The sequence below is a fragment of the Ailuropoda melanoleuca genome, chromosome 10, assembly GCF_002007445.2.
Source record: "Ailuropoda melanoleuca isolate Jingjing chromosome 10, ASM200744v2, whole genome shotgun sequence".
Lineage (NCBI taxonomy): Eukaryota > Metazoa > Chordata > Mammalia > Carnivora > Ursidae > Ailuropoda > Ailuropoda melanoleuca.
The window spans coordinates 4,314,753-4,330,176 of NC_048227.1; the positions used below are offsets into that span (position 1 = coordinate 4,314,753).

Sequence of the window (15,424 nt, forward strand, 5' to 3'; positions counted from 1 at the left end):
GGGAGGAGATTGGAATCAATCTCACGCACAAAATGCAGCCTTGCAAGATCCTAAGCGGAGGACGGACCTGCTCTGACGGTTCAACAAAGTCGCCTCGGCTGCTACAGGGGAAATGCATTGGGGGGCGGGGCCGGGGGGAAGAAGGGCAGAACGGGGGAGCGCAGCGGGGAGACACGGGTAGGCACGAGACGAAGGGGGCAGAGTGGAGGTGCTAAGTGTTCAGTGCCCTAGGCTCTGAGGACCACGCTCTTCCCTACGCCCCGGCCCCAAGCTGCCGGGTGATCTCAGACCCTGAACTCGAAAGGCGTCCTAACGCGGCACTCCGGAACGCGGGGAGCAGCGAGAGTGAACTTCGTCACATGTTTGGAGGCACTGACCAGGAAGGAGCCTCAGATCCGCCGTTAACACCCGTGGATCTCTGGGGGTGCTCATTCCTCCGGGCCCCGAAGAGTCCTTAACTACAAAACGCGAATATTATCAGAACTGACGTCTCACACGTGGGAAACACCGACCAGGCCAACCAGCGCCTTCCGGGTCAGCGCCTCGGCGCAGGCGCGGAGGGCCAGCTGCTTCGTGGGGCTCAGTGCGCCTGCGCCGGGCCCGACCCTCGCGCGCGCCTGCGCCGAGTCGCAGTCGGTTTGGGGTTGGATCCCGGAGGGCGCGGGGCTCCGAGTAGCCGCCAGCGCGCTCGGGCAGCGGGGCCTCCGCCATGCCCGGGATGGTGCTTTTCGGTCGGCGCTGGGCAATCGCCAGCGACGACCTGGTCTTCCCGGGGTTCTTCGAGCTGTCCCTGCGAGTGGTGTGGTAAGGGCTGCGGGCTGTGCGGGCGGAAGGCCGGCCAGGGCGCGGAGGGAGCGGGTTCGAGCGGCCCGGGGGAGTGACTGTGTCGCTGGGTTTGAGCGCGCGGTCGCGGTGCCCACGTCCCCTTGGCAGGGGCTGTCCGCCGCGCGGGGCCTCCGAGGACGTGCGTGCAGCCTCTCTCCCCATTTCTCGGAGGGCACACTGAGGCCGGAGCGGGGAGGCCGGGCCCGGGGTCCTCCAGGTGCGCCCCGTCGTGTGCGGCGCCGAAGCCTGGCCCCGGGAGCCTCCGGGATGTGGTTGCCGACCAAAGGCCGTGGCCTTCGGGATCTGCTTCCTGGAGCCAGGTGCAGCCACTTGCATCATTACGGCGCTCGGCATGGAAACGCAGGGCATCCAGTGTCAACCAAAGGACAGGACGGGAAATAGTAGCCTGCCTGTTGTTCTGGAGCCGGTTGTGGCTGAATTCCTTGAGGAGCAGCCAGGCTCGGCACAGTGTGTGCAACCGATGGGAAGTGGAATTGGGCGCCTCAAGTCTGCTCCCAGAGGGGCTGAGCAGGGAATAAATAATACAGCACTCTTGAAATACGTGAAATACTGGAAGCCGCTCCTCAGTAGTTTCATAGTTTTCAGAGCCAGGTCTCTCTGAGATCATTTCCCATTATTATTTCCAGACCCAGAGTCCTAATATCACAAAACTGACAAAAGCATAAAATGTTCCCTAGTCCCAGTTCCACACCTGGGCTTGAATCCGTAATACAGTGTTCTTCCAGCGGTGCTCTGCCCTTTGCTGAAATACCTCCAGTGACCGGTCACTGTTAATTTGCGGTGTTTGGTGCTGTCTTTACTTGTTCTGCACTGAATTACAAAATATATGTCTGCAGTACGTGGCCTTTCAAGTTTATCAGTTTTCACTGTGGAACATCGTGGCATAACGTGATTACCACCTCCTGGTTTTTGCATTACACACAGCAGAAGACAATGTGTGTTTGTCAATTTCTTGTTAATCTCCAGAAGTAAAGATTGTCTTGTTAATATTTTAGCAAGCATGTATTTTGTTGGTTTACACTTGCATATTTCTGAGTCATGATAGGGCTGCTGTTTTTCATCAGCCCACATTATGGTTGCCTGCTTATGACATTAAATGACTCTTAGGTATTAGAGCAGACATCGAATTAGGAACAGTCGTGTAAGCACAGAAAGTATAAAACTCGCTTCTTAAAAAAAGGTTATGCTCTTTAATTGACTTAGTAGATCTTTTTTTTTTTTTTAAGATTTTATTTATTTATTTGACAGAGATAGAGACAGCCAGCCAGAGAGGGAACACAAGCAGGGGGAGTGGGAGAGGAAGAAGCAGGCTCATAGCGGAGGAGCCTGATGTGGGGCTCGATCCCAAAACGCCTGGATCACGCCCTGAGCAGAAGGCAGACGCTTAACGACTGCGCCACCTAGGCGCCCCGACTTAGTAGATCTTTTATTATTTTTTTTTAGTAGATCTTTTATGGAAGATAATTATATTCCAAAACAAACTTCGCCTTGCTTTGGGAAATGTTAACTCCTTTTAAAAAATTTTTAATTAAAAAAATTTTTTAAGGTTTTTATTTATTTATTCTAGAGAGAGAGAGAGAACATGAGCGGAGAGAGGGGCAGAGGAAGAGGGAGAAGCAGGCTTCCCACCGATCAGAGAGCCTGACTCGGGGCTCGATCCCAGGACGCTGGGATCATGACCTGAGCTGAAGGCAGACGATTAACCAACTGAGCCACCCAGGCGCCCCTAATTAAAAATTAAAAAAATATATATATTAACTCCATTTCCTTCTTTCTGTAATGTTTTATGATGTAGTTCCTTGGTTTCCATTTCTGACCCTCCCTATCTCTTGGCAGGTGGATTGGCATTTTGACTTTGTACCTCATGCACAGAGGGAAGCTGGACTGTGCAGGCGGCGCCCTGCTCAGCAGTTACTTGATCGTTCTTCTTGTTCTCCTGGCAGTTATTATATGTACAGTGTCTGCCATCGTGTGTGTCAGCATGAAAGGTAAAGGGTAGCCTTTTCTATTTGGTACTTGTTCTTTTTTTAATTGCTTTATTGAGATATAATTCATGTACCATACAGTTCACGCATTTATTTATTTATTTATTTATTTTTTAAGATTTTATTTATTTATTCGACAGAGATAGAGACAGCCAGCGAGAGAGGGAACACAAGCAGGGGGAGTGGGAGAGGAAGAAGCAGGCTCATAGCGGAGGAGCCTGATGTGGGGCTCGATCCCACAACGCCGGGATCACGCCCTGAGCCGAAGGCAGATGCTTAACCGCTGTGCCACCCAGGCGCCCCAGTTCACGCATTTAAAGTGTACAAGTCCATGATTTTTAGTGTGTTCACAGACTGTGTGGCCATCACCACAATTTTAGTACTTTTTCATCACCCCAAAAAGAAATCCTATACCTAATAGCAGTCACTCCTCACTTTCCCGTTTCCTCAGCCCTCGCCGTCTGCTGATCTACTTCACCTGTACATCTGCTCGCTGGGATTGGACAGGTGGAGTCATCCACTATGTGGCCGGTTGGTCTGGCCTCTGAAACTTAGCATGACGTTTTCAAGGTTCATTGACCTTGTAGTGTGGATCAGCTCTTCGTTTTTCCTATGGCTGAGCAATATTGGCTCAGTCGGTTAAGCGTCTGCCTTTGGCTCAGGTCATGATCCCGGGGTTCTGGGATTGAGCCCCACATCAGGCTCCCTGCCTAGTGGGGAGTCTGCTTCTCCCTCTGCCCTCCTCCCCCAAGCCTGCTGGTGTGCACGGTCTCTTTCTCTCTCAAATAAATAAAAAAATCTTTTTAAAAAATTACATTGAATGGTTTGCCACATTTTACTTATCCATTTGTCAGTCTGTGGACATTTGGGTTATTAACACTTTTGGGCTGTTACTAATCATGAATGTTCACATACGTGTTTTTGGAAAGACAGAGGTTTTGATTTCTCTTGGATGTGTGCCTGGGCGTGGAATGGCTGGATCATGTGGTATCCCCGTGCTTAACCTTCCGGGGAACTGCCAGACTGGTTTCCAAGCAGCTACCCGTTTTCTTTTAGTTTATAAAGAATTTCAGTTTCTCCACGTCCTCAGCAGCACTTACCTCTGACTTTCTGATCCTAGCCGTCCCGGTGGATCTCACTGTGGTTGTGATTTGCGCTGCCTTGATAAGCATCCTTTCCTGTGCTTACTGGCCATTCGTGTATCGTCTTTGGGGACGTGTCTGCTCAGATCCTTTGCCCCGTTTTTAGTTGGGTTATTTGTCCTTTTTTATTAATGAATTGTAACAGTTCCATCTATTCTTAATGTTTTTCTCCATGTTACAGTTTTCTGCGGTCACTTTGCGGAAAACATTGGGAGCCTTCCCTGTTTGAGTGTTCAGGTTCATAGGAGGAGCCGAGCATCGTGGTACATTAGTAACTAAAAACTCCGCAGTCAGAGGCAGGGCTGAATGGCATGCTGCCCTCCAGCACATTTCATCATTGCTTGAGTGGGGCTGTGGGAGGCAGACTCACACACTCCAGAGGATGGTGAAAGCGCTGGGAGGGAATAGCTGATACCCTGGGCGGCAGAACCATGCTCTTGACGGTTTGGAATGACCAACTGAAACTTAAAAGGTGGGAGTAGCTCATGGGGACTGATAGAGAAACACTAGTGGCCAAGTGTTTCATGAGAAAGACCGCAGGATTTTGGATGACCAAGAGGTGTGGCGTGTGCCCACTTACAGAGAAATCTGTGGAGAAGAGAGCTCTGTGCATTTTAGCCCGCCCCTGAAAACGTGAGTGCGTGCAGGGATGTCTAGAGCAAGGAAGGTCCCAGTGTTGTGGTCCGTGTCCGTCCCCGCCATGTGGGGTTAGCACAGTGGAGTTGTGGCTTTGGTGTTGTGGTGGTGTTTAGAGAGAGTGTGTGGGGGTTGCAACGGGAGAAAGAATCTCAAGGAGACTCCGCACTGAGCACAGAGCCCGATGCAGGGGTTGATCTCATGACCCTGAGATCATGACCTGAACGGAAACCAAGTCACATGCTTGACGGACTGAGCCAGCCTGGTGCCCAGCACTATGGGGCTTTTTCATCAAGTCTGAATTTGTGAAGGAAGAAGTGTTTAGGTTGGTGTTCACTTCAGCTGTGGCATCGTCTCATTTATTGTCCTGTTCTGATTAGGAGACGAGTGCGCTGCTGTAAGAGTGGGTTCAGATCTGAAGCAGGGATGTAAGCTTTTTTTCCTTAAATGCTTTTGTTTAGATATTTTTGGTGGCGTCAGGTTTGGAGGCTCCTCCGAAGCACTTGTCTGAGGCCTGCTCCACCTCACACTCCGGGTCCGGGCTCAGAAGGCATCAGCCGGTGTGTGTGGTAGGCGTTGTGTGCCAGTGGTTTGTGTTGTGGGTGGGTTGCCCATCTAGCAGCCTCTTCCAGACAGAACCCGGTTTTATTTGGGATGTCCCCCATCCCTCACATATGAAGTAAGTGTGTCAGAGAAGCCAGGGCTCCACCCAGCTCAGGAATGACCCTCATTTGTCAGTGATTGGTTCCGGAAGGTCGTGTGACCCAGTTTGAGCCAGTGAAATTCAGGAGTTTTCTGGAAAGTTCTGGGGAGTCTTTCCTTGCTCCTCTAGGAAAGATCCAGAAACAATATACTGTTTTCATTGTGAGTGATTCTGTGGAGGGATGGGCTGCAGAAGTCCTGCTGTATCTGCACTCACAGCCAGGGTGAGCTGACAGAGGAGGACAGAGCCGTGAGAGGCCAGAGAGCCGTGACGCCTGTCCCGGCTCTGCACTTCCAGTCCCTGACGTCGGGGCAGGTCCCGGGTCCTTCCTGTTTTTAAGCTTTTGTTACTTGTGGCTAGAGATCCCACAGCTGAACTAAAAACAACGTTTTATAAGTCATGTTAGTTTAAATGCCAACCCTGAGATCATGATCTGAGCCGAAATCAAGAGTCGGATGCTTAACTGACTGAGCCACCCAGGCGCCCTTGTTCGTTACATTCTTGCTACACGGGTAACTTCTTTGCCCCTTTTGTTCCGTAAGGCAGCTCAGTAATGAAGCTGTCACTTGTGCTGAAAGGCCGTGTTTGTGTAGCTTTGGCCTGGTGTTACTGTCTAAAAGAGACACAAGCTGCAGAGGGTGCATTTGGGGCCAGTGGGGTTCGGTCATCTTTGTCCCGGAGACTGATGCTTGTGTATGTACCTCTGCTCTCTTTCTTGGTCGTCGGTGCAGCAGAGTTGGGAGAATCTTGGTACCATGGCAGTTTCTAGTTTCCCTGGTGAAATCCTACTGTTTCTACCATGGAGGAGGTTTAAGTCAGGAAGGTCCAGCCGCATGACCACCACGTTTTCATGGCAGGACACACTCAGCCTGCAGCGTGTGCCGTTCGCTGCGTGTGCTCCTGATCCTGGGACGTTTCCTCGTGTCGCCTCTGTACGTGTATCGGGGGCTCGTTGCTCCCCTCACACTGGAGAAGGTTGCTGCGCTGTGTAGAGGCGTCGAGCCAAAGATTCTGTGACGCAGGCCTGCCTTTTGTGGTCTTTGCATAAACGGCTCAGCCAGATGAAGACCCAGGCTGTGCTGAGAACACGGCATTCAGGGCGGAAGTTGTGCTCGTCCGTTATGGGGCCCACGCGTCTCCGTGCCCCCCGCAGCAGCCAGGTCCTCGCCGGCCCCTCTGACCTGAGAGGAAGATCTCTTACCTCAGTAAATAACAATGTTCTCATCGGCGGGTGTGACTTGATAGAGGAGTTTTTTTTCAGATTCTTTCTGGAATCTTAGAACTCCGTTTTCTGCTTCCGTATTTAGGACTTTAGTTCATTCCCGGAGCGTCGGGCCCGGGTGCTGTCGGGTGCTCGCGGCGCCAGCCCAGGGAGGGCATCCCGTCTCGGGGGTGATGCGCTGTTAGCCGCATGTGCTTCCGCCTGCGCTTTTCGTCCCTCGGAGAGAGCGTGTGGTTTCAGGGACCTCGTGTTTTGTCTTCGTGCCAGACAGGAGGCCGGATAGCGCCGTGACATTTTTAAAACACGACTCTACGTAATCCATTCTCACGGAAGATGATTTTGGGAACATAAAAGCTCTTTCCTCACCAAATCATTCTTTACGTCTTAGATTGTCTTCACTCACTGTTTCGGGTTTTGGTTCTTTTTTCACTGTTTTTGTTTTAATCATGTGGCATTTTTATGTTGCTTCAATTAGTATTTATCACAACTTTTTTCCAGAGGGAGAGAGTTGATGTTTTACATCAGGAATTAAAGCACACAGACCCCTGTGGATACTCGGGTTTGTTTAAGACACACGGTAAAAAGGTTGCATGGTAGGTTTCTTCAAGTGTTCTCGCGCGTGAGAATTGTTCGCTTCCCAAGACTGCTGATGCTGGTGAGACGGAGAGCCGGGACCATGCAGACCTGGAATGGGGGGGGTTGTTAATATCTTATTTATTTGAGAGAGAGAGTGCAGGGGGGAGGGGCAGAGAGAGAAAGGGAGGGAGAGAATCTCAGGCAGACTCCCCCCTGAACACAGAGCTGGACGGACACAGGACTTGATCTCACGACCCTGAAGTCATGACCTGAGCTGAAGTCAAGAGTCGGAGGCTTAATCAACCCTACCACCCAGGCAACCCCTGGGTTATGTTTTAGAAAGTAGTTACTAAGCTCTCTTAGCCTCAGTTTCCTCATTTGTAAAATGGGATGGTGACTATCTTCAGAGTTGTGAGGATTACAGAATAATGGGTGTAAAGTGCTTCAGATGGTGCTTGGATGCCATAGGTCTTGAGCAGATGGTGGAATTATTTTCTAGAACTCAGGTGACTGGTTATCTCTGTTGGCCCCGGACAGCTCTGTTATGTGCCGGTTGTCCCAGCGTAATTAATAGCACCTCCTTCCTCTCTCAGAAGTGTCCTGGTTTGGGCAGTGATTATATGGTCATCCCAGTTAGAACTCTGAAGTACCTTGAAACCCTAAGAAGTCTAGGAAATGAATCTGAGGCTTTTTGTCCTGTTTCCACTCCTCACGTGTTCACTTGCTCTCACCATGGGGCATCGATTTCCAATCACGAGGAGAAACCACCAGAGCACCTGTGGTACCAACAGATGTCTGCGTGCTCTATGTCTGTGGGAACGAAGTCTCTGAGGAAGCCAGCTGCCTGGTTTGAATATTTTCTGTGTTTCAGGAACCATCTGTAATCCTGGACCACGGAAATCTATGTCCAAGCTGCTTTACCTACGCCTGGTGCTCTTTCTGCCAGAGATGGTCTGGGCTTCTCTGGGGGCCGCCTGGATAGCAGACGACGTTCAGTGTGACAAGACGGTGGTGAATGGCATCATTGCCACCGTCATCATCAGGTGAGGTCTTCCGTCTTCTCTTTCAGTTTCTTGTCTCAGATGCATTTGAGATGTAAGGAAACAGATCTTTCTGAGTCACTGTAGATAGCCCAACGTCATGCGGGCTTCCTAACATTGTTAGAAATTGGCCCTTTTTGAGTAAACCATAAAGATTGAGAGACGTGCATTTATATATAAGAAATAATTCATCTCCCGTGAACACGTTTATTGATGTCATTGTCTTTCTTGCTGGTTCTCATTCTTCTGCATTCCATCCCTTCTGTTATAAGAAGGAAGAAAACCCAAAGACCAAATCAAGGGCAAAAACTTAAGGCAGGTTGAGCAGAAATGCTGTGTCAGGAATTGCGACAGGGACTAACGCACGGGGTCGGGTTTTCGCGGTTTCCAGGCTCACAGTCTTAGGAACACAGGGGCAGCAGAGTCCTTCCGCAGAGGCGCGTCTTCCCGTGGGGTCACGTTCGTGAACACAGTGTGTGGCCCATTGTGGACAGTCTCGAAATACTTACACGTATGAGTGAAAGACCCACCAGAGTATCCCACAATGTGGCGAAGTTCTTTCAGTTTTACCGAGCAGAACCCCGAGGCACTGAGGAGTAAGGACCTGGGTCTTGGCCACTGGACCATGGAGAGCAGGTTCCAGCTATTTCCATGCCCAGGCTGCAGCCCTACCAGGCACCTCCTTTTTTCTTTTGTGGTCTTCACTTCTAAGGCTCTGATTTTCGTGGGGCCTGGGTCAGCCACAGGCTCAAAAAGAAATTTCTAGAAGAAACAAGTTGCTCACCTCAACCTGGTTCTGGGAGATCCGCATCTTCCTGGGTCACTCAAGCCACAGCTGTACAGATGCAAAAACTGAGCCCTGAGGAGGGCACCGTGGCTCCTGCGTCTGGATATGGGACCCGGGGTCATCACGCCTTCTCTTTCTGTTTTGCAGCTGGATTATCATCGTCTCCACTGTGGTCACCATCATCATCGTCTTTGACCCCCTTGGGGGGAAAATGGCTCCGTATCCGTCCGCTGGCCCCAACCACCTGGATAGTCGTGAGTCGAGCCAGCTTCTTCACGGCCTCAAGACGGCAGCTACCAGCGTGTGGGAAACCAGAATCAAGTTCCTGTGCTGCTGTGTTGGGAAGGACGACCATACTCGAGTTGCTTTTTCGAGTACGGCAGAGCTTTTCTCAACCTACTTTTCAGTAAGCTCAAGGGGTCTGCTCTTGTCTCTGTCTCCAAAGTAAATGTCTCTCGTGTTGAGATGACTACTCTGTGTCGGGAGCTGATCCCCTGTCCATATCAGGGAGCTCTTGCACATGTGTGGTCTGGAGTGTGGCGGGTCCCGGGGGGGGCAGGGGGCGTCTCTCTGGTGGGTGAGTCCTGCTGTTGCCACCTGTTTGTTACGCTGTCAGGATTGTTAGTTTATTTATTTTTTTTTTTTTAAGATTTTTATTTATTTATTTGACAGAGAGGCAGCGAGAGAGGGAACACAAGCAGGGGAGTGGGGGAGGGAGAAGCAGGCTTTCCGCTGAGCAGGGAGCCTGATGCAGGGCTCGATCCCAGGACCCTGGGATCATGACCTGAGCTGAAGGCAGACGCTTAATGGCTGAGCCACCCAGGCGTCCCTGTTAGTTCATTTTTAAGGAGCTACATAATGGAGCCTGCGTATCTTGGGGATGATTTGTCCGTTGTCTGAACCGTCTGTCCTCCGTGCCGCTGGCCCTCAGCAGGCGCCAGGTGTGAGCGGTGTCATGCATCCAGGGTGTCAGCCCTTGGTTGCTCCTTCATAGCATGATAGAAATGGTAGATTCTTTTTTTTTTTTTTTTTAAGATTTTATTTATTTATTCCACAGAGATAGAGACAGCCAGCGAGAGAGGGAACACAAGCAGGGGGAGTGGGAGAGGGAGAAGCAGGCTCATAGCAGAAGAGCCTGATGTGGGGCTCGATCATGCCCTGAGCTGAAGGCAGATGCTTAACCGCTGTGCCACCCAGGCGCCCCTGAAATGGTAGATTATTCTACCTTTGAGGGAGAGTTTGAATATGTTATTACAGTGCAGGAAGTCGTCTTCGTTCTAGAGCAGTTTCTTAAGTGATTTGGAAATACTTGTTTTTCTTTCACACCCACTGTTTTCCTGTAATGTTCTATGGTCAGCTGTTGTGTTCAGTACTGAGAGCAGGTGAGGGAGAGGAGTTCTCATGACGTCCTGCACGACTGCCAGTCCCTCCTGGCCTCTCTGTGGCGTCTGCATCTGCAGGGCCCAGAGCCGGCCCGTGGGCTGGCACCAGGCCGCCGCCGCAGCCTCCGGGGAGGGACTGGAGAAGTGTCTCTCCCCAGACTAACCTTCAGGGAGTGCTTCCGTCTGGTCTTAAGACCTTGGAAGAACTGACGGCTCAGGGGCCGAGGGGCCAGTGCCTCGTCCTTCCCTGTGACCGGAAGTGCCTGCGAGCCACCGAGGATTCCCGCCTGCTCCCGATCCCGCCTGAAGGAGCAGGGGCAGGGCGGGCACGGGGACTCCCTCTGTTGCTTTCCTAGTTTGAGGTTCTTTGGGAGGCTTGCTGTAGCCAGTGAGCATGAGTTCAGTCTCTTAAATCTCTACCAGGGACTCTTTGAACAAAACCCTGGCATTTTGAGCAACAGTCTTAAATTTGGGCTAAAATTGGCCATTAGTTCAAGGATGGTGAACTTATCCATTTTCTCCCAACTCTATAAAAGATGTGAAGTCAGTTAAGTTCCTTGAAGCGAAATTTAAAAATATAGCTCGGCAACATGTCCGTGTTCTGCGGTGGGTTTGTCTGAGGGCAGGATAGTAAACGTTGTCCAGCTCACATAGGGACGGAGTCGTGAAAGGCAAATACTTTTAAGGACCTCTTTACATGTAACTGTGGGTGTGCGTGTGACCTGTATAAAACTGGATTTTAAGGAAGTTGTGGGCCGTCCCTGCTGAGTTCTACGACAAGCCACTGTTTTCGTCCAGGACACAGATCTGGTGCCCAGTGACATTGCGGCGGGCCTCACCCTTCTCCATCAGCAACAGGACAGTATCAGAAACAGCCAGGAGCTGGGCGAGGTGATCAGCCATTCCCCGGGGGCCCCCCAGGTAAGCCCCTTTCTGTTGATTTGTAAAGTTCTGACATTTACTCCTATTTATACATCTTCAAAAAACAAACTGGCCAGCACCGATCTCAGGACAGGTGGCTGGAATGTGGTGTGTGGTTTCTGTTGGTTGTGGTTCGCTGGGCGGAGGGAGCCCATTCCTGGCCGCTTCACTCTCCATTGTATTTTTAAAGCATTCTCTTTTAGGAAATAGGCTGTTGACGTCAACACAGCAAACCTCCTTTCTGGGATGGGCCTGATTCCCCCTCAGTGTGTTTGCTCTCTTCTCTGGGCCGAGGGAGCAGAAACCGTTGGGTTTTGCTAGAGGAGTTTTCCTGCCACAGGCGTTCCTGCTTCTGAAAGAGAAGGTTGCATGCGTATGGATGGCTCTCTCTCTGTGTGACGCAGGTGCCAGGGCCTTCCGGCTCCGTTGCGGCACGGCCTGGCGTGTGGCGTGGGCCACAAAAGTCAGTAGGGACTTTGCTGTTCATTTCCCCCATGCATGCTGCAGTCCTATAAAATGAAGGGTCTGTTTCTGTGTTTAAGGACCAGTTTTCCATGTTGAAGTCCGCTGAAAGGTCTCTTCAGTGAGGAAAGAAAGGGACGGCAGGAGTAGTCGGAGGTCAGGCATATCATCTTGAGGTGATCTCGTCCGTAGTGGGTTCCCTGAAACAATGAGCTGTCTGTCTTTTCTTCCAGGAAGCTGATCTGGACGCCGAGTTAGCCAATTGTCAGCATTACATGCAGTTTGCAGCAGCGGCCTACGGGTGGCCCCTCTACATCTACCGGAACCCCTTCACCGGGCTCTGCAAGATCGGCGGGGACTGGTAGGTGGCCGCCGGGCCCCACCCGCCCAGCGCGTGTCACTCCTACGGTGCCACACCTTAGTTTCTAAAAATAATCCCGTTTCCCCTTTCCAAAAACATTCTGTTTGGAAATATTGCAAAACTGCGAGAGCAGTGCCGAGAACACCCATCGAGCCTTTGTCTGGAGCCACCAGTTGGGACACAGTGTGGTCGCCTGTGCTGTGTCAGTGTCACTTCCTGCTGAACCTCCAGTGGCAGAGAGCGCACCCCTTATCTCCAGCCGCTCTGGCCCGTGCCTCCTAGGATCCCGGACCTTCTTTTGCATAGTACAGGACGGCTTCTGCTTCTGCGCCAGCATCGCCAGCGTGCGGCAGTAGCTCGCTCAGCTTTTGTAGTCACATTTTCCCAGTAGTCGCCTTTAGAGCAAGGTTTCCTCCACGTCAGGCTTACGCATTGCACTTGGCCGTCTGTCTGGAATTTTCTGTCTTGCATGATGCTGACATTCATTGCCTGATAGTCTAGGTATTGTGAATGGCCCTCAGTTCGTATTGATGGTTTCCTACGGATTAGAGTTGAGTTACACATTTTTGGCAGGAATTCCCTGGGAGGAACGTCGCGCCCTTTTCAGTCCATCATATCTGCAGACAAGATGCCAATTTGTCCCACTCCTGGAGATTTAAGAGTCTCTCCCGTTCTAAATATCATTTATTTTTTGACTATGTAAAACATTAACGTGACTCCAGAAGTCAGATCTCTAGTAAGAGGTATGCCAGAAATCGTAAAGGCCCTTGTACGGGAGCCAGAGACGGTGCTGGATGTTGTGAGCTCTGGTCCTCGTGCTTGCTGGGGCAGCGGGGCCGACGTGCTTGCCTGTGTGTTCAGCTGTAGGAGCGGGACGATGGACTACGACCTGGTCGGTGGCGAGCAGCTGCACTGTCACTTTGGCTCCATCCTGCACACGACGGGCCTGCAGTACAGGGACTTCATTCACATAAGCTTTCACGACAAGGTCGGTACGGCAGCGCCTCATCGCTTCTCTGGGTCCCGGGGTCCTTCGAGACTGTGACAGAAGTTATAAATGACCTCCCCAGAACACATACACGCACACACGATTTGCATACCGTTTCGGGGGGCTCCTGGGCCCCCTGAAGCCCACATGGGCTTAACACGAGATGGAGCCGGAAGCCTTCGTAGAGATACCATCTTGGGTGCCTGTGCAGCGCCTCCTCATGGAGGGACAGCACCACGGCCCAACCGGTAGAGACGCCGCGCGGCCCATCTCAGCCCCGTGGCCGCGCGCTCTCGGTCGAGAACTCATGCTGCTTTCCCTCGCCTCCAGGTCTACGAGCTCCCCTTTTTAGTGGCTCTGGATCACAGGAAAGAATCCGTCGTGGTAGCCGTGAGAGGAACCATGTCTCTGCAGGTAAGGAGCCTGGTGCGCGAGGCCCGGGACAAGGGGTGGGGCGGACAGCCAGCTGCGGTGCCAGGAGACCCGCCTTCGGCGGAACTGAGGCTAGAGCGCTGGTCAGTTAAAGCAGCAGGCGTAGCAGGAAACACCACGTAGACCGTCAGAAGCAGACCCGGGGCTGTGAGGTGCTGCCTTTGGAAAAATGGACGGAGTCATTTCCTTTTCACTGAGAAGCGTCAGAAATAGACCAGCAGGGCGTTGGGATCCCCGCTGGAGGACTTGCTCCAGAGGTGGCCGCCTGACTCGCGGGGCCTGCCATGCGTCTCTGTCCCCCTAGCAGCAAGCCCTCTCCTGGCCTGCCCACGCCCCTGCCTTCTCTGCCCCCTGCAGATTCTGGGCGGTGGCTGCTCTTTCCGTGTCATGCTCTCTGGTCTGTTCTTGGCCATTCCTCAGGCTCATTTTCCTGGTCCTCACTTCCCTGCTGACCCAGGAGGTGTAGTGAGACGCCACAGTGTGAGCCTTCGTCCCCCTCCAGGGCAGGGCCTGCCGCTCGGGGTGTCGGCTGGGACTCTGCACCTGCCCAGGGCTCTGCCCGGGCACCGAGGAAAGCAGATGCCTCACCACCTCCAGCCCCCATTTCTAGTAATTCTGCAGCACCCCCCAGCTGGCCCCTGAAGGAACCGTGGAGTTGTTCTCACTTTCTCTCCTGGCTTCCTGTTTGGGTCTCTCTGGCTGTCTCTCCATTTGTGGCCCCACGGCCCTCACTGTGGCCCCATCCCCCTTCCTGGGCCTGGGAAGCAGGTTCCTACCATGGTCCTTGTCTCTGGTCTCTTATCTTTCCAGTCATTCCTCATACCATCCACAGAGAACTCTTTCTAGAACATGGGTCACATGTTACCACTGCTTCTTAGAAACCTTCCTGGCCCCCCCATTACTTTTTTTTTTTTTTAAGATTTTATTTTTGAGACAGAGTGTGTGAGTGGAGGGAGGGGCACAGGGAGAGAAGAGAGAATCTTTAGCAGGCTCCACCCCCACCATGGAGCCCAGCATGGGTCCATCTCCATGGTCCTGAGATCCTGACCTGAGCCGAAATCAAGAGTTGGATGCTTAACTGACTGAGCCACACAGGCACCTCACCCCATTACTTTTTTTTTTTTTTAAGATTTTTAAAATTTATTTATTTGAGAGAGAGCGAGAGAGTTAACACAAGCCAGGGGAGGGGCAGAGGGAGAAGCAGGCTTAACCCGGCTGAGCAGGGAGCCTGATGCGGGGCTTGATCCCAGTACCCCGGGTCATGACCTGAGCCAAACGCAGACACTTAACGACTTAGCCACCCAGGCGCCCCCCCATTACTTTTAAAGAGAAAATTCATGTGTCTTAGCGCAGCTGTGTTGGTGCTTTGTGACCTGACTCCAGCCTGCCTTTCCAGTTCCACCCCAAGCTCAGTCTGCCAGTGGTTCTCCAGGGCACCAGAGTCCCCTTGAGCTTTGTAGGGTATAGCTATGGAGTCCCATCCCCAGCAGCTTGGCTCCACTGGGTCCTGGGGACACACCCGCCTCCCAGGCTCTACCTACAGCCCCTCTGAGCACCCATGTGCCTGGCCCTCTGTCTGCTTCCTGTGCTTAGACACTCTGCCTTGGGTCCTGCTGGCCCCTTAGGTGTGGTTGCCCACCTCTCTGTTTCCTGAAAGCAAGTTTTCCCTTTAGTCTTTGGCTCAGGTGCCACCTCCTCCAGGAAGCCCACCCCCACTCCTGCCCTGCAGCACACCCCCCCCCATGCGTTTCTTACCCTCCCCTTAGGTTTCAGTGAGCCATTGATACCCCTCGAGGACAGAAACCATGCTTTGTTCAAAACCCAGGTACAGGGTTCTGTGCTTCGTGGGTACTTAGTAGAGGTCTGCAGTGAGGGGAGGCTGAACGTGTGTGTCTTAGCCGCATCCCACACCCCCTTCCCTGCCGTGGGTCCCTCACGAGC

The 15,424-nt window shown here is 52.2% G+C and overlaps 1 protein-coding gene across 1 annotated transcript in view; it reads left to right on the forward strand.

The window, feature by feature from the left end:
- The first annotated feature begins 615 nt into the window (after positions 1-615).
- DAGLB (diacylglycerol lipase beta) overlaps positions 616-15,424 on the forward strand; it is a 28,756-nt gene continuing 13,947 nt past the window's right edge. The window contains exons 1-8 of the mRNA XM_011221338.3: positions 616-804; positions 2,683-2,834; positions 7,982-8,153; positions 9,085-9,343; positions 11,118-11,240; positions 11,936-12,063; positions 12,925-13,051; positions 13,382-13,465. Coding sequence (XP_011219640.2) covers positions 710-804; positions 2,683-2,834; positions 7,982-8,153; positions 9,085-9,343; positions 11,118-11,240; positions 11,936-12,063; positions 12,925-13,051; positions 13,382-13,465 — 1,140 coding nt within the window. The 5' untranslated portion in view covers positions 616-709. The remainder of the gene's footprint in view (positions 805-2,682; positions 2,835-7,981; positions 8,154-9,084; positions 9,344-11,117; positions 11,241-11,935; positions 12,064-12,924; positions 13,052-13,381; positions 13,466-15,424) is intronic.